The 18,658-nt window shown below is 43.4% G+C and overlaps 1 protein-coding gene across 3 annotated transcripts in view; it reads left to right on the top strand.

Annotated features, from left to right (window-relative positions):
* The window catches only part of col12a1b (collagen, type XII, alpha 1b), a 142,474-nt gene that overhangs the window by 100,506 nt on the left and 23,310 nt on the right, over positions 1-18,658 (top strand). For all 3 annotated transcript variants that reach the window (XM_040124896.1, XM_040124898.1, XM_040124897.1), the window contains 12 exons: positions 989-1,141; positions 2,046-2,120; positions 4,020-4,159; positions 5,107-5,230; positions 5,419-5,562; positions 5,951-6,115; positions 6,216-6,254; positions 6,399-6,537; positions 8,148-8,290; positions 10,180-10,289; positions 16,981-17,139; positions 18,505-18,582. In XM_040124896.1, the coding sequence (XP_039980830.1) occupies positions 989-1,141; positions 2,046-2,120; positions 4,020-4,159; positions 5,107-5,230; positions 5,419-5,562; positions 5,951-6,115; positions 6,216-6,254; positions 6,399-6,537; positions 8,148-8,290; positions 10,180-10,289; positions 16,981-17,139; positions 18,505-18,582 (1,469 nt within the window). The remainder of the gene's footprint in view (positions 1-988; positions 1,142-2,045; positions 2,121-4,019; positions 4,160-5,106; positions 5,231-5,418; positions 5,563-5,950; positions 6,116-6,215; positions 6,255-6,398; positions 6,538-8,147; positions 8,291-10,179; positions 10,290-16,980; positions 17,140-18,504; positions 18,583-18,658) is intronic.

Genomic DNA, 18,658 nt, shown 5'->3' on the forward strand with positions numbered 1-18,658 from the left:
AAACCAAGTTGTCAGAGGCTTTAATAGTAGCTCTAAAGATGCCAAATTTGAAAAATAAACCGAGCATGTATCAATAAATCCAAACATATAGACTGTAGGAAATGGAGCACAGAAAGGAGCAAAAATGCTGTAAAATAAAAATTCCTTTTTGTCATTTGCAAAGCTGAAATACAGGCTGAGGCTGAGGCTGCCAACATTACAAGCCAGTGGGCCCGGATGTAAGCTTTGAAAGCCATATATGTAAGTGCCCTGGGAAGTAAACTTTGAGACTCTGATAATAATCATCAATGCTCTCATACCCCGGGAGATACGTACAGTGAGTAAATATCTTAGTTTTTACCACTTACATTAATCTTTTCGGATGATTCAGAGCCAAAAAGCTGTATAAAACCCATGGGGTTTGGTTTACAAGGCTGGGGCTGCGAATTTCCAGACTTCTACAACGATCCCTGGAGCTGCTCAATGTCCTTGGTGCCCTCCTGCTTTCACTTAGTGGCTACAGTCACAGTACATGAGTCAGTGTTTCTTTCTGAATGTAATCAAACCGACTGCTGAGTCCCTTAAAAATGTTTAGATGAACGCTAAATAAATTGATCAGGAGATTTCCTGTTTACGTCTTTTCAATGCACGTATTCCACCACTAGGCTGTTTTCGAAGAAGAGTGAAATGCCTGTTTATAACCCCAAAAAACAAGCAACTTCACTTGTTCAACGACGGTTCTCCTGGGAAAGATGCACCACGTTGAAAAGTTTTGGAATACACTATATAGTCTAACAAAGGAAGAGCGAGTGGAGCATCTTCCCACTGGAACCTCTTTGACTTAACTAAAGTGTCTAGTGTCATCTTTCAAGTGTGACATAAGTGGTCTAACCCGCCGATTTCAAATGGGACTAAATTTCGTTCAGAATAATACAGTGAATTTTTATTTCTGTTAATATCTCATTTGATTAGTGGCGGAGTAATGGCGTCCATTTTCCTTCCTCTGTAGCCTCCACTAAAGGACAACACGAGATCACCATCCCCGCCGGCATGCCTCAGTACTGCTTTGATGGACTCTCTCCAGATGCTCTGTACACTGCCACCGTCTTCGTCCAAACCCCAAATCTGGAGGGACCAGGCGTCAGCACCAAAGAGAGAACTTGTAAGTGCCCAGTCTGTGAATTCGTTGTTTTTCAAACTGAAATTCAATTAACTCTGACCTTACATACAAATGACTTCATTTATGAATACTAACAGGTCAAAGCTTTGACTAAACTTGCTGCTGCTTGTGTGTTCTGTCATTACATTCATTGACCAGATGATGGGAGAGCGATTATTTTTCACTAGAACACTATAACAAGATATAACACCCAATCGTTACCTATATTAAAACCTAACTGAGCCTACATAATGCGAGCGACACTGTCCATTGAATGTATGACATAGAATATCATATGTGCGACTTAAGTGCAGTATAAACAATTGGGAAACAAATGAAAATTAAACAAAAAGAACAACATACCAGACATTTTCAGGCATAGGACAAAAAAGTCCTGGACTTATTTCCATCATTGTCCCTTGTTATTTTCATTTCATTATTTTTTTTGTGTACAGCAACATTATTATTGACTCATTGAACCATTAATGCAGTTACCACATCTGACAATTAATAAATGAATTAAAAGGGTCATTGGTGGAAAAACCTTTGTGCCATTCAAGCAACACCGACAAAACTGAAATACACCGACAAGATGTTTTCTTTTTAAAAAACTCCAGTCGAAATCACAGCAAACATACACTAGCGGGACGTTCCTGTCCCTCATGTTTCGTTGAACATAAACCAGCAGCGTCTACATGGTCAGTGGAAGGCGACATTTACACCCCTCCGGATGCTGTCGCCTCAGATTTATAAGGGAAAACATCGCTCCGACATGTTGTTGTGTCTGAGATCCGACTTACATCAACTCGCAGGGCTGATCCAAAACAATGACTTCATTATACAACATCTATTTATTACAAATGTGTCGATGACGGTTTGTGTCTGTGTCTGTTTCTGTTTCTCTTAGTGGTGAAGCCAACTCCGGTTCCAACACTCCCACCAACTCCAACACCTCCACCCACCATCCCCCCCGCGTGGGCAGGTAAACATGTGATGGCATAATCCAATTAAATCAAATTGCATGTTTTTATCTGCTACAGCATAAAGATCTGTTTTTGATTTGTGACAGCGCCCCCTGAATGTTAACATAGCAGTCATAATGTCCACTGTTTTTCTGCCTGCATCTGGGTTGTGAGGCGATATTGGCGTAGTGGCCGCTCGGGGTACTGCAACCTCCGCGTTCGTCATGTGGCACACGCTGGCTCGAGGCATTTTCTCCCCCATACACAGTCACTGAGTAGAGAGCAGCTGTTGAACAGCGAATACATTTTTCTGTGTGTCAAAAACCACGGGAAATTACTCTTTTCATTATCAGAATTTAATCCATTCGGCCGGATGACATTTGGAACGTCTAGAAGAACTGAATGATTCAATTATTTATTCCATTCATGTGCGCAGGGAGCCAGCAGCCAACAGCCAACACAGCAGAGGTTTGTTCAGCGTATGCACCCGCTGAGCATCTTTTAAAGGAGTGACTCCATCTTTGCATATAATCTGATTTGTTACATCATCTATTTGCATCACGCAGTAATGTCATTGTTCTATCATAGGCTGACAGTCACAGTGACAAGTCATCCATTTTTGGCCGCTTATCTGGGCCCAAGACAAGGTGAAAAACATACCTGCAAAAGTTAAGATCAGTCAGTTTAGATGCAAAATGTTGTGATCCTTATTGTTCAAGACCATCTGCCTTTGGCTTGGAAGCTCCAGTTAGCAACATAAGTTTGTTTACGTAGTGTCTCCCTGCCCCTGCCGGCTCAGCTGTTAACCCAGCGCGTGCAACTGGCCTGCCCACTCCGGCACCTGGAGGCAAAAGCAGCGTTTCTGAAATTTCTCCAAAGACCTGTTTTTCTTCTTTTGTATAATTAAAAAATTATGAACGATGCAAACAGACAGTACAGTGATTTCTGACCACAAAAAAGGGAGGATAAAATGTGATTTGAGTTAAACTTGAATAAATTCTCCTGTCTGTCCACTGTTTCGCTGGATGATTCACGCGATGTAATCGATGCAGATGCAAATTTATCCACAATACACAGAGTATAGCAAACAGTTTGCTGATGTTTAACTTAAATGGAAGTTAATGGAAGCATGAATGCGAAACTTAGGATGGTTAAGCATCCCCCCAGGACTCCATAATGCTGTATTGCATTCAGAAACACCGGGTTCAACAAAGCCGATATTCCCCATTAAAAGACAAATTTTGTGGAAAACACGGATCATCCCAGGGCTGAGTGGGTCGAGCTCAGCTCTGGTTGGAAACTCCTCAGTGCAGCATTTTGGCCCAGGTGACGGTTGGAACGCTGACTCTTTCTGGATCCGACTCATGCCAGCAGTGAATTAATAGCAACCACATGTGCTGCTGGCCCTGTGGGGTGCATGACAGGGAACACGCCCATTAAAAACCAACAACTTGGGTGTTGAAAAATGAGGACAGACCAGTCCAAACAATCTGTTTGTATTGTTCCGCATTGTGTAAAACTTGTTTATAAAAAGGAAGAAAGGATAGAGAAGGTTGCAAAGTGTGCAAAGATTATTAAAAGCTTTTTACCCGATTCATATTCGTCTGAGATGAACCCATTAATGAGAGCTCACTTTCAACCCCTTCTGGTGTCCAAATGTTCCTTGTTTTGATTTGCCCGTATTTTCTATTTATCGGTGAAACTCATTATCACTATACAGTACATCGCCCCAACACATCATTTTTCTCAATCCTTTTGTTTTTGTTGCATGCGTAAGCTGACTTTTTTATGCTCTCCGGCTCGCAAACAATAATTATGCCGTGTGATGAGGCTATTTTCTCCACTGGTGTTGGTTATGCAGCGCCGAGGTCTGGCCGGTGGACTTTAAAGCTCCTCATTGACTTGTTTTCTTGCCTCAGTTTGCAAAGGTGCCAGAGCAGATGTGGTATTCCTAATCGATGGCTCCTGGAGTATCGGCGAGGACAGCTTCATCAAAGTCGTGCACTTCGTCTCCAGCATGATCGGCGCTTTTGATGTCATCGGACCCTCGGGAATGCAGGTTTGGATCGCGAATGTTTTGCTTTTATTTGACCAATTAAAACTTTGCGGTAAAAGACGTACAGTGATAAAGCTCGGTGGATATGTGCCGGGGAGGAGGGAAGCCTTATAAAAGTCCTTCCCAGTACGAAAAAAAGGAAGAGTCAATAAAATGTAAATAGCAACATCAGACAAGACAAAACAAATAAGAACAAAAACAGCAGCTGAAAGAAAAAGAAGAGGGGAACTTTTAATAAAAAACTGAAGAAAGGATAAGAGAAAACAATGAAATGAAAGGATTCTTTTTGGCAGTGATAATGAGATGTTTTTTCAATTGGGTCTCCAAGTAGATGACTTTCTGTCAGTCAAACTGTTCCACTGGGATCTCTGTAGATTCAACGGTACTACACTGACACTAAGATGTTCCACATTAAGGTAAATTAAAGTCCTTCGAAGACCTACACGAGTATGAATGAAGGTCTGAGAATTTATTGAGAAAAAAAAACTAAAACATCAGGGACACTATCAAACAAGTTCTCAAACTTAACATATATTATTATTATATTATAATATTATAATACTTGGTATATGGCTAAATTAAACTGTAATATAAATATAAATACAGTTTTATAAATAAAGTTATTCTTGAGCTGCTTTGCAGTTCTTGGTTGATTACTGTGTTTCTGTGATTCTACTACACTACTAGTGTAGCGGTGTGTTCTGTATATATGACCTGCTGGATCTCTACCTGAGCTGAGGAGGGATCCCACCTCTGTTGCTATTTCCTTTCTCTATTTGTTTCTCTGATAAAGTTTTCTGTGGCATTCTCCTCTTCAAAATCAGGGACTTTGGTTAGAGGTGGTTGTACACTGTTGTAAGTCCGTCTGGGCAAAATTGTGATCTTGGGCTGTATTACTAGACTTGACCTGACTTCCTGCTAATGTCAGCGACGTGTGTCTTTCCATCCAGGTGTCGTTCGTGCAGTACAGCGACGAGGCAAAGACAGAGTTCAAGCTCAACACCTACCAAGACAAAGGTGTCGCCATGTCTGCACTTCACTACATTCACTACAGAGGAGGAAACACCAAGACAGGTTCGATCCCCCATCACATAACTTAAAGTCTGTTATATCATCCTGTTGTTCCAGTATCTTGTGGATTACTTTGTGCTGTATGTAGACCGGTGAGATGGCTGCACCAAAACCAGCCTCTCTTATGATTGTTAAATATTCCATATTGTTGTCATTCAACAACAGTTTTCCTCTCCTTCTCTGCTGAGCAGGAGTGGCACTGAAACACACCTACGACAGGGCCTTTGCGTCGGAAAACGGAATGAGAAGAAACGTCCCCAAGGTCGTTGTAGCGATCACAGACGGACGATCTCAGGACGAGGTGAAGAAGAACGCCGCCAAGCTGCAGCATGCAGGTAATGGACACTGAGTTCGCTGAAGTCATCAGTGTTTTATCACCAGAATGTCCTACAGTCACTTAGTTGACATGGTGAGCTGGATCCAGTCTTTACTGGCTTCTTAATGACTGCTTGGTCTGCGGTTTTCAACCATGACGACTGAGGTTGGACGAACACTCTTAGAGAAGAGAGCAATGCGTCTGACTGTACCAGCCTGACTAATGCACATTACTGAAACCGCTCTGGTGAAAGTTTTTCAAACGATATTTTTAGCTGTGTTTGGTTTCGTTCCCTTCACTCTGGGATGATTGGACGGAATTAGGTGGAAGCTCAGACTACTGTCTTGCCTCCCAACCTGCCAAACATTATTTTGCATTCTGACTGCTTTTGTGTGTCCCGTCCTCAGGTTACAGCGTTTTTGCCATCGGTGTGGCCGACGTGGATTTTGTCGAGCTGCAGGGGATCGGCAGCAAACCCACCGACAGGCACGTCTTCGTAGTAGATGACTTTGATGCTTTTGACACCATCAAAGAGAACCTGATTACCTTCATCTGTGAAACTGCAACGTCATGTGAGTTTGAAAAATAAAAATTCTTCTGCGACAATACAGAAACCGTTTCAGCTTCTGTTGTTGAATTTGTTGTGAAATGCTTTTCTCTCTTGTTCCACAGCCTGTCCCTTGATTTTCCTGAATGGATTTACTTCACCTGGTAAACACACACATATTACTCATTTATCAAGAGCTTAAATCACTTGCTGTCCCCTTTAAAACATCGTGAATTCCCCCACTGGCGACTGTGCAATAAGAGGTTTGAAGGTTGAAAGACAAAGCCCCTGATGTGTTTGTGTTACAGGCTTCAGGATGCTCGAGGCGTTCAACCTGACAGAGAAGACCTACAGTCAGGTCAAAGGCGTGTCCATGGAGCCAGGCTCCTTCAACAGCTACACAGCCTACAGACTCCACAAGAACGCCTTCCTGTCTCAGCCCACGACGTGAGTTTCACATGCAATAACTGGGCTTTTGTCGTAGTTCAGTCGACCAGTGTCATGATGGGGTTTTTTTAAGCTTAATTGTGTTTGGAGAACGATAGATAAACAAGCTGCTCCTGTCCTGTTTTGCATTAATACAGTTGTAGATTAACAAACACGTCTGCACAAAAGACTTGGCTCAAACTAGAAAGAAGGGGAAAAAAAAGAAATGTGGTCAGAGTCAAAGATATTTTATTGCAGTTACTTGTTCATTCATTATTAAGCCACTCATGACTCTGGAAGCTAGCTGGTTTATCTAGATAGCTGCACACAACTCAAGTTACAACCCACTTTCAGTTTACTCTGAGGACCAGCAGGACAGAAGCTCATTTCTCACACAAGGTTTCTTTAATCGTTCTTGTCTCAAAGCTAAAACATGTCCCTGGGGATTTGTGTTCATATTCTAAGATGAATGAATATCTCTTTCTTTTAAAAAAGATTAAAAAAAATATTTTTTTAGCGTTTGTCCAAGACTCTGATAATTCTTGGTTAGTGGACCCAAAAGGACTAGTTTTACCTGGTCTAAAATAACATGCTCAGATTTAACCGCACATGTTTCACTTATTTCAAATGAACCCCTCATGAGAAAGGACCATTTGAATAATCCAGCAATTTATTTCTTTTGTATTAATTGTTTGTATTGCCTACCATTTTCTTGTTAATAGCATGGTACAGATGTGCCAGATAAACAAAAAATCACTAATTCTCACAACTTCAACGCCAGACACTTTGTGTGGCTTAAATCACGAAACTCCGCAGGGAGAAACATTCACAGCTGATCACAACCAGCTCTTTCTCCTGGAGCCTCCCGGTGTAAGAGCAGATTTGTCATCATTAATGTTTTTAACACATCCAAGTTGTCCAGGTCGGTAACGTGACGCATCCTGCACAGCTGTGTTCGGACTGTTTGAGCTCGCTCTCTTTACAAAGTGGGTCCGAGGATTTACGATGCTCTGAGGTCAGACTGAGCTGCAGGTCACGACAGAGGGCAGCCTGCCTCTTAAACAGCTTTTCAGTCCATTTTGAAGCAGTTTCGTACAACGAGCCCCCACCAGGCCAGTGAGTGCAAACCCAACCACAAACTCGACTGTTAACGCTGGCCACCCCCCAACACAGGCGTCCCGTATCCATAATTTCACACGCATCACCAAAGTGGTGGAAAAAACAGCTTGAGTTCTGAATGTTTACCAGGTTTGACCTTCCAAAATTTCTATTGATATCAGAGGGATAAATGGGAAACATCCTGCTCTAACACGATAACTGAAACAGGGTCGGAAAAAAGTTTTTTCACATCCTTCTCTCCAGTAGAAGTAGCAAAACTGCTAAAAAACTGCTGTAAAAACGCTTCATTGTGAAGGTACAGGAGTTTTTTCAAATAGTATGAAGGCAGAAGAAGACATTTCAAGGTAAAAGTACTGAATGTGTAGAATGGATCCTTTTTGGAGTGTTACGAGCCACTGTATTAATATTTTGGAAGTAAATTATCCAAGTAGATTTTGATTTTGATCTAGGAATCTGCGACAGGTAACCTCCTTCAACATTTAAGTTACTCCAACATGTTGTCTCATGAACAGAGAGATCCACCCTCAAGGTCTTCCCCACGCCTACACCATCATCCTCATGTTCCGCCTCCTCCCCGACTCGCCCAACGAGGCCTTCGACATCTGGCAGGTGTCAAGCCAGGACCACAAGCCAGAGACCGGCGTCACCATTGACCGTAAATATCAATATCCTTATCCTCTGGTGTGTGTGCAGTGAAAAGAGGGTACTGGCATGAAAACACAGCATGGAAGTGTGTGTGTGTGTGTTGGGGGGGGCAGCTGTACCTCATTGTATTGTATCAGATCTTGACACAAGCTGCGTGGGGTGTAATGAGTCTTTGAGGCTTTTCCCTCCGGCTGCTTCGGTCCCAGTTAATAACCGAGCCGACTCCTTTTTACCACGAGAATCTTTCGTCATCGGCCCGGGCTCAGCTGGATCTAGTAAGGCCTCAGTTTCAGTCTGTCAGCAGGACTCTCTCGGGCTTCAGCCGAAATCACCCAGTGATGATCACTCGTCCTGGCTCTTGTATAACAACGCTTGGATGACACTGAGGTTCAGATCCTCTATAGAAGGAAACGCTACATGATTAAAGGAATAGTTTGACATTTTGGGAGATACGATTATTCGCCTTTGGGGGAGAGTTAACTGTGCTAGCATTTTTCCAGTCGTTGTACCGAGCTGAGCTGAGCTAAGTTACCCATCTCCTGGGTCGAGCTTCGTGTTTGATATGAACGTGGTATCAATCTTCTCATCTCACTCTTCGCCAGAAAGCCCAGTGTTTTTCCCAAAATTTTAAACTTTTGCTTTTAAAACTGGGTAATAGGGCGGCGTGATTCAGTTGTCTGCAACAGTGTTGTTTTTTTTTTAGAAGGGAAAAGAATCAAATACAACCCCTGAGGCAGAAAGACATTAAAAATGAACCTTTCTTCCAATGTTAATGCACTGATACGTTTTCTTTAATGAACCTGAAAAAGAGAAAAAACCATGATTCCAACATTTTTCTTACTTTGATGTATATTACATCATGGCAAATGTTTGCACAGTCACGTCTGAAACCATGGTGATGTTAAGTGCATTGAACTGTATCTCACTGTTAAAACAAAAACACATTTTGTTTGTTGTTTTTAAATGGACGCTCCACTGGTTTTACAGATGACAATCAGCTCGCTAATCATACAGTAAAGATTAACATTCAGCCTGTGGAAACAGTTGCGTAATGTCTTCCGTAAAGTCGGGGACTACAGATTGAAATTATTTGAATTGTAGGATCCAGTGTCTGAGGAGATTGGCCCACTCCAAGGGGATAAAAGTCAGGATATCTCGACCTCTGCTGCTTTAATTTTGACCCAGTCCCCAACGAACATGATAGGATCATTTCATCATTGGGCCGGGCAATATGGCCCCAATTTGAATCATTCTGACCAAATCAGGCCTCATCGACAAATCAGAACATATTGGAGTTTAAATTGGCCTTCAGGCCATGTTCTGTAAAACGACCGAATCAGAATGGCAAGTTAGTTGCCAACAGTGTGTTTGGAAAGTGGGCTATGCTGTTCTACCCGTAAAGTTTCTTCATTAATCAATTGCTCTGGTGTGTATACTGTAAATCTCAATACCCTGCTCACAAATTTAGAATAAAACTCTGCGGCACAGTTGCAACACAATACTGTTTGAAAGGCAGCATAGAGGCATTGTGTCTGATTTAATTTCCTGCACGGCAGCAGTGCAGGTTTGATGTCTTAAATTGGCAAAGCTATAGAGGAACAGAAATCAACTCTAAAAGGTTTTTGATGATATTCAGCCTTATTTTGCAGGAACTTTCTATTATTTATACTATTATCACGACTTGGTTTGGTGAACAAGGCAGAAAAATTAATAGCTGAAGGAAATGAGTTAGGAAAAAAAAATACTTGAAGAGAAGAAAACTGCCCAAACTGTCCACTAGCAGCTCCAGGTTGATCCTCTCATGTAAACATGTTTTCCACTTTTGCACAATTACATATGAGTCACAAATTATTCCTAAAATAAAGACACCTGTTTGATATTTTTTCCGTCTCTGCTCAGCCTCCAGCCGCACCGTGTCGTTCTACAACAAAGACGAGCGCGGTGACATCCAGAGGGTCACATTCGACAACGATCAAGTGAAGGGGATCTTCCATGGAAGCTTCCACAAGGTAAACACAGCACAGATGCAGGGGCCATCAGACGGACACCCTGCCATTCATCGGGGCGGGATTAAAGCCAAAAGAATGCGAAATACCCGAGACAGAACTGACAACCCTGCTCCAGGTTCATTTATTGTACAGAAAAGGTAGTTCGTCAGCAGCCTACACACACTACAGGGATGTTAGATATCAAAGTTTTTCCAAAGTTGCAGCGCTACATAGTCCGTATGTGGTTTTGGCGGTGAAACATTTAAAATTGAACAGAGCAGAGCTGAAAGTGAAATATGTGTTTAATGGTTGAATTATGTAACAGTTTTTGGTTCTAGATGTGACTGAGGCGTGACACATCAATCAAATCGCTCTGCTTTGTTCTCGCTGGACATCCCGAGATCACACAGATACTGCGGATGCCTGAGATTCCAAATATGTTGTATATTACAGGCAGAGCATCTCACATGCAACTACAGACGTGTTCCTGAAGAGTTATGTCAGCTCAGACAAACAGATGGTCCTCTGCACGTTGTAAAACGCAGAGCTGCATGATGCTCATGTGCTGCAACCTGGGGCTGCGTTTTTATTTTTGTTTTTGGACCGTATACAATTCAAACCCTCTAATGGACTGATGTAGGTGGCCATCTGTGTCTTCTGGATGTCATAAAAGGATCAATAGACAGTCTAACTCCAGAGGAGCTGGTTTAGTTTAAACATCCATCCAGAGATGGAGCGATGGAAATTAATGCTCCTGATTTCTTAGCCCTGCTTTGATGATGTTTTCCCCTGTTTTTCAACTTGAAGTACTTAAGATTCTTCAAAACCCTTGTGAAATTCAAATTGAGTCCGCATTAGCGGCTCCAGTTTCAAGATTGTTTGATTTCGGTCAAGCAACAGCTCTTTTACCAAACAGAAGTAAAACTAAACTTTGACAAGCCCACAAGGTCGTTTGACACTAATCCCGGTTTTGAAGACATTTCGAGACTCCTCAAAGACCATGCTAGTCTGCCGGCACAGAAAATTGCTGATTGCAACCCTGATTGACAAGACGTACTGCTGAGGGGAAGCAGTGTGGACGGTCGATACGATACGACAAAGTTTCACAAAGATCCATGAGCTCCTCTGAGAGGGGGAGATCATTTAAAATGCACCGCGGTCCCCGCTGGGATGCTCGCCTGGAAAATACTGGGTCACTGCTATCGCTATTAAGCAGTTACATCAGCTGAGGAGCGCCAGCGGGGGAGGTGGGACTTCCCCCTCTCCTCCCAGTTTGGGAGGAATTCTGGGAGGCAGACACTCGGCCTTGCCTCCGTAACCTCTGGTAGCCGACCGCGGGGGAATTCTTGCTGATCTGTTGTTTAACCTCCCAGCATGCTTCTGTACGTTGCGTCGGCTGCAGGGCGAGACGTCGGAGTCAGCAGGGTTGCTTTAAAGTCCGTCTCTCAGTGGGCAATTTGTAATAATAGCAGGGACTGTCAGTGATTTAGATTGCCTGTCTGCAGATTACCTGCTGTCCGTTGAGGACACCCGCCCCCTGATAATTCTACTCCTCTGAGCAGTTTGAGCCATAATTTATTTTTTGACGTCTTTTTCTTCTTGTCTTTTTGTTCTGCAATTTCTCTCTTCTCTCTGACAGAAAAATAGTCAGTTTAGGAGTTTTAATGATGAGTTTTGAGTAGAGCTTCAATTTTGGGTTTTTTTCACAGAAGACACAGAAATGACTTCTTGTGAAATCTAAATGGGATTAAAATGAACCCGGTCAGCCCAAAATAAGACTTTTTGGAAGACGTCCCAGACATGTTTCAGATGTGATAGAATTAATAGGACCTTCAGAGAGAAAGAGAAAGTGATGCAGCCTGCCAGAGGGTGAAATTCTTTCTTGCCCTCCCTCCCTCCACAAAGAGGTCAGAGATCAGAGATGGCCATAAGCCCCGGTAGCGCCCTGGATTCCAGCTTCTTGCTCAAGGGCTCTGCGGTAGGGCAGACATGTGTACGTCGTGGGGGTTAAAACCTTTGACGTGTTCAGTCTCGATTTTTCCTTTTTCTGTCATTGAGCTCTCAAGCAACTCCCTATAATTTCAGAATCTTTTCGAACACTTAAAGATCTCAGTGCATGTCAGTTAAAGAAGCGGCGAACCTTCGCAGCTTACTGGGACATTTTGAACTTGCTGTCAGTGCTTTGCAGAAAAGAAAAAAAAACATGATTTAGAAAGCCTGCTTAAACCCGACTGCAGTCTCCCTGCGAGTTGACGTTCGGGTCTGTTATTGTGCCAGATTTACGGAGGTGTCAGGGTCCGCCACATCATCACGTCTGACTTCGCTAATCCCCTTTCCCCCCGCAGCACTTTACCAACCAGGTCACTCGGCACTGGATGGATCTCTGAAATCCTCCCCCAAAATGTGTTTAACAGCAGAGATCAGGCAGACTGTCAGATCGGTTGTGGACACCTTAACAGCTTCTGAGCATATCTGCGGTCTGACGGGACTAAACAAGGATGACGTAAGCGAGTGAAAGATCCTCTCGGCCGTCGCTGAATGATCTGCGCCAGCTGCAGAGAAATAGATTAACAGGTCTACCGGTGACTGTAAGGTTTGCTCAGACTCAGAGAGCTAAAAAAACAAAGATAGAAAATGAAGATGCTCTGACTGCTGCTCTTTACTGAAACAGAGGAAGAGCTATCAGACAGATTCATCTGAAAAATAACACTGTGAAAAGAGTGCCAGTGTCAGGGAGAGGTCAAAGAGAGATAAGTAGTGTGTTGATAGAAGACAGGTTGTCTGAGTTTCGGACGATATCTTGATGTATTGGGATGTCGTCATCTTCTCATCAAATAAGGGATGGCAGCCCTCAGCATGTTCCTCACCCCGAGTGTAATAAATGTTCCTCACTGACCACAGCTACTTAAAACACTCGGCTTATCACAGTAAGTTATGTTCTCTGTCAGTTAGAAAATAAATATGACACCCTATTCCAAAAACTGCCAGGGGGGAGAGTTTTACATATTGACGGCCTCCTTCTTCCTGATCTCACAAGACAATGGAGTATGCGCAAAGGATTAGCCTGTGGTTGGGTTGCAGCCCTGGCTGTGGCTGACCAGCCCGGTTTCTCTCTAGACCTGCACTATGAAAGTGCTGCTCTCTGAGTTCCCCTTTCAGATCCAGGAGTAATAGTCCCAACTGTTTGGTCAAAAACCTGCTTCTTTGTAAGGCCTAGTGTTAGTGTCGCTTTGACCCCCAGAAACAAGTAAGGGACAAATAAGTACAGGGCAGAGCTTCAGGTCGAATGACGGCAGATGAACATTCTGGAGAAAGAAAACATGAACCTCGTCCTACCGACCCGAGGTCAGAGGAAACCGCCACCTGCGGTTTCATCTCCACTTGTATAAACATCCATCTGTGACAGCCTGTAACTCACAGCGTGCTTTTAGACGTCAGCATGAATGGTTGAAGGTGCGTTCCAAAAGTGCCCGAGGAGCCTGTAAAACACCAGTTGTAATCAGCTCCATTTTTCATTGGAAACTACAAGGAAGAAAAAGTGAAGTCAGTCTGTCATTTTCTTCTTTTGTGTCTCGCTGTTTCTACCACTTACTGCTGTTATCACACCTTAAAAAGTAGTTTGACGCATTTGGTGCACTAGTGGGAATTCAGGGCAGCAGCCCCAGAATGTCGCCGGACTCATCCTTTAAACGATGTGTTGTACTCATTTTGTCGTAACAGCAGATCTGCATTTCAACATTTTAATTTTCAGAAATTCTTCCCCTTGATACTTGACGTGAGATCCCTGACCTGATGGTGACAAAGTTGCACGATGTGTTAATATAAATTTTACGTGCAGATTTGTTCAGATGGAAAAGTGATGTTTGATCAAACCGCAATCCAAAACGAGGCTCAAAATCTTTCCAAAGCCGGAAGAACACCTTGAAAAATGAATGAAATTCTGTGTCAGGCACCGCCTTTGTTTTGGCAGATCTGGTGGCCGGCAATAGCTGATATTATCCACAAGAGAGCGAGATCCACATGAGACTAGCACATCAGTGTGTGTTTTACAGGAACAATGTATCAGCGTTTCCTCTGAATCTCAGAGGATTTTCCAGCTTGGCGAGAAAGCAAGTCCGAGAGAGACGCTTTTGGCACGGACCGGATCACGTTTAAATATTGGCAGAGTCGGCCTGACCATGTCAGTGTTGTTGTTGGCTTTTAAAACTCATATCCTGTGAACTGCATTGTCCACAGACGAGTGTATCCTGTGAAAGTGTTGAGAGTGACACTGAAAGCTGCGGAGCATCGGATAATTGCCTGAAATCTAAAGTTAAATGGAAACACCGCTGTGCTTCCCTGCCTGAAGTCCTTCTTGGATTTCTCCGTGTCCCTGCGGCGTGTTAAACATGCCTCTGCATTTCCGCAGACGCTGACTGACCACAAGCGGCAAGCCGCGGCTGCTCTGTGGCTTTGTGAAGGCAGCGTTTTCACTCCTCACAGCTGGACTCTCTCCGACCGGCCGCTGCCTCGGGGGGGCCAGCTTCGAGGAAAAGTTGTAGTAAAGTCAGCGCTCATGGCTTACCGCGAAATGACATCATGAGATGTGGCGAGGGGGAGCTGAGTGAGGAGAAATGCATTGTGGTGTATGTATAACGGAGATGATTCCGCTGCTGCCTCAGTTATTTTACAGTTTAGAGTTGAACCGATGTGATGCCTCTCACTGACGTGGAAGGAATGAATTTTGGAGGATTTGGCTTCCAACTTTTTTTTTTTTTTTTAACAGGGATTTTTGGGAAAAAGGGGAGAAGTCTTTGAACTGAGGCTGAGCTATTTAGATAACGTTGTAAATGAGCAAAGGGATTGTTCAATAGCCTCCTGGCTGGAATTTTTTTTTTTTTTTTTTACATAACGCTGCTGGTATGTAGGGATGCACCGACCCGATCAGCTGAATCAGTATCGGCGTCGGCACTGGCCTTATTAGGCGGATCGGGTATCGGCCAATCCACAGTAAATAGTTTTCTTGTCTGCTCATACTACACCTTCAGTTTTCTGCATGTGTTTCACAATAAGAGCCGAGGCAGTAGTAGAACTTTACTGTGAAACTGCATGGATTAGCCGAAATGACCAAAAATACTGACTCACACACCTCAACTCAGGATATCTGCTGATCTCAAGCACCGGTCTGAAACCAGCGGGATCATTTTCGGTAAAGGTAACGTGAGGTCAGGGATCGCCGTGGAGCTAAAACCTGATTCCGTGGCCCGCCTTAACAGAATAAATGATACTGATAGATGAAACGGTGGATTTCATGGTGACAGGGACAAAGAAACTCTACTTGATGCGTATCGTGGCCGATAACCCGACCTGCTTAATGAGTTCAGTAACAACACAGATTGGTTTCAGCGAATTTTCCGAGTTTAGGCTTCGGGATAGGGACAGAAAAAGTGTTTCCAGTGCACCGCGACCAGACCAGTGTATCGGCCTAGCGCATCCCCGACCAAAGCTTTACTGTTATAAAAGTACATTTTTTTTGCATCATTGCATTATTATTAACAAAGCTTGAAAAGTGAAAAAGATTTCATTACATCTTATTTAACGGCGAACTTGTAGCAACCGGAGTAAAAAAAACCAACCAAAAAAAAAAAACAAGACTGAACATCTCTGTTTAGAAGTTTGGCTTTATTACTTAAGGAACAAGAAGAAGAAAAGACAGGATGCAGAAGGATATCATTAAGTGACTTAAGCATAATTAAGTGAAAGCCTTTGCCTCAGCTGTTCTGTGGACTCACAGAATGAATGCAGCATGGACTCTGATCCACCCCCAGCAATCCTACCACTGTTTGTCATAGACATTACATATTAGATAAATTTAAATGTGACGGTGTGTCTGTCCTCGAGCCAGCATATGATAAAAATGAGAGAGGGTGATTTATTATAACGACACGGTTTCATAAAGGGAACAATATGATTAACATATGTGCAACGTATGACCGTCTCTACATGTATTGAAGACTTCGTATTTTACAGTTAGAGCCCCACGTTGACGCACGCGAAGTTAAACCCAATGAGTTCCGTGCAGTCAGGTAGCGTATACGCCAAAGAACATGGTAGTTTGAGAAAGGCATCCACAGATGTGCCAGGGTCAGGTATCGAAAGGGACAGAAAAAGTTGTCCCAGCGCATCTCTCCCGGTGCACGGTTTGAAGTAACCACTTTAAAGGCCCTCTTTCCTGGAAAACGCTTCACAACATGGAGCTTGACCTAACAAGGTGAGGAAGTGATCTTTCAGTGAAATGTGACTCTAAACTCCCTGATGCCTCGTATTTTCAGGGAAACAACGGGAGAAGTTCAAAGATCAAAGCACCATATGAATTTCTATACAATCCATCATTTCGGTCCAAACTTTAATTTCCTACTTTCTGCCGCAGCGTTTTTGCCCTGTTGGAGCGCTTTTTTCTTTTTGAATGGATGGAAAGGAAGCGCTGGTTTTCCTCTGGTGTGCGCTCTCTTCAATTCCAGCAGTGTTTCAATAAACAGAACTACAACGGAGATGACCGAGCACATCCACCCTCAGCTCAGGCTCCACCGCCAGCCTCGGCATAACCTAATAATTTGCAGGACATCAAGATAAAAACCAGACACAAGACTTGGTCGTAGAACAAAGAATGTGCCATTAAACTCAAATCTTCTTTTTTCCCATTTCTCTTCTTCTTTTCTCTTTCTCTCTGAAGCTCCATATCCTGGTTTCGTCCGACAGCGTCAAACTCAACATCGACTGCCAAGAAGTTGCTGAAAAGGAGATCAAGCCTGCTGGAAACACGTCCATCGATGGCTACCAGGTTCTGGGCAAGATGTCCAAGTCCAGCGGCTCCAAAGGAGAATCGGCAACTGTAAGTGAACTCTTACCCCGAAAGAAGAAAGAGCTCAAAACTACTAATGTACAAGTAATTTAAAGGTATTTTACTTTACTTTAGCCTTTGTAATTTTAGAGTTTGACTGATATGTTATGATATGGATGTCATTATAGAGGGCCGTCGTCCTCGCGGACAGTCCTCACGGACAGTCCTCTAGCCTGTCAGTTAAGTGGGTATCTACCAGTACGACATTCAACCACATATCCCATAAGCCTTACCCCACATTTACACCAGATGAGAGACATTAGCTGTGCATTAGTGCTACCGAAGTGTTCCTTTGTTCTTCCACACCAACTTAAGATCTTTGTTATGGCCGTTAATGTCCTCAGGACCGGCTGTCAGACAGCGGGCGCGCAGATTGTCTTCACTAGGCCGACTTTGGAGTGGAAGAGCATAACATATATATTTAAATATTATTTATATACACACATGACCCCAGTCAATGAAACTGGGAGCCCCGATGGACCTTTATAGATACAGTTAATGCGTCCACAGCTCTTTTGTGTGAATTTAAACAGCTGCCTGTGGAGATGAAACTGCATCGTGCCTTGACGCACAATTGGCAGCCAATCAAAACGCTCCAAAAATCCTTGAGAAAACGCAGCAGGTGTGGTTTGCCCCTCTGGCGTTAGCACACTGTGGCAGCCATCATGTGAGCTTTGTATTTCCAAAGAACAAAGGCGGGGGGGGGGCACTTGAGAGTTCAAGAGCAGAAAACAAATCACTTAATGTGTTGATCTTTGGGGTCGAATTTGTCAGCCTGTTGGATGGTCATAAATTATCCCAAAAGATCAGCACACGCGGGGATTTTCTGCTGTTTTTGACCTCTGGAGTGGCGCCTTTTTTCCTGACTTTGTTTTCGGGAACTACAGACATGCTTGGGTTTTGGTTTTTTTGTTTTGTTTTGTTTTTGTTGTTTTTTTTAATAAACATTTTTTTTCTTTTTTCCTTTTTTTTTTTTGGACAGACCACCGCACTGATTTGCAGTGCAGGAGAAGCACACAGTTGACAGTGTTTCAGAACAGTTTCACAACATCAACAGTGAGCTGGGAGGGAATTTCAGGATACCGGGGCCTTAGAACAGAATCCGGGATTGTCGTTTATTAAAATGTTCTTTAAAATGAGCAGATTCTGCACTGGACCAGCGCTGTATGTTAAGCGGTCATCACGGCTGCAGTATGAGACATTTCCTTTCTTCCCCGGGGCTGATGGGATACGGCTGTGCGGCATTCTCCTCTGCTTTTCTATTTGTCTTCTGGGAGCAGTGAAGGGCGTATCAGACGCACATGTACCACAACACCGTTTCCATGTTTTCTTTTTTTTTTTTCTTCTCCTCCACAGTTCCAGCTCCAGATGTTCGATATTGTCTGCAGCTTGGCCTGGACCAGCAGAGACAGATGCTGTGACCTCCCGTCTAAGGTAGGGGAACCTCCACCTCCGTGAAACATGGACACTGGGTCTTCTAACTTAACTTAATGTCTACATGCTCTAGCAG

Source organism: Xiphias gladius, chromosome 4, assembly GCF_016859285.1.
Source record: "Xiphias gladius isolate SHS-SW01 ecotype Sanya breed wild chromosome 4, ASM1685928v1, whole genome shotgun sequence".
Taxonomy (NCBI): Eukaryota; Metazoa; Chordata; class Actinopteri; order Istiophoriformes; family Xiphiidae; genus Xiphias; species Xiphias gladius.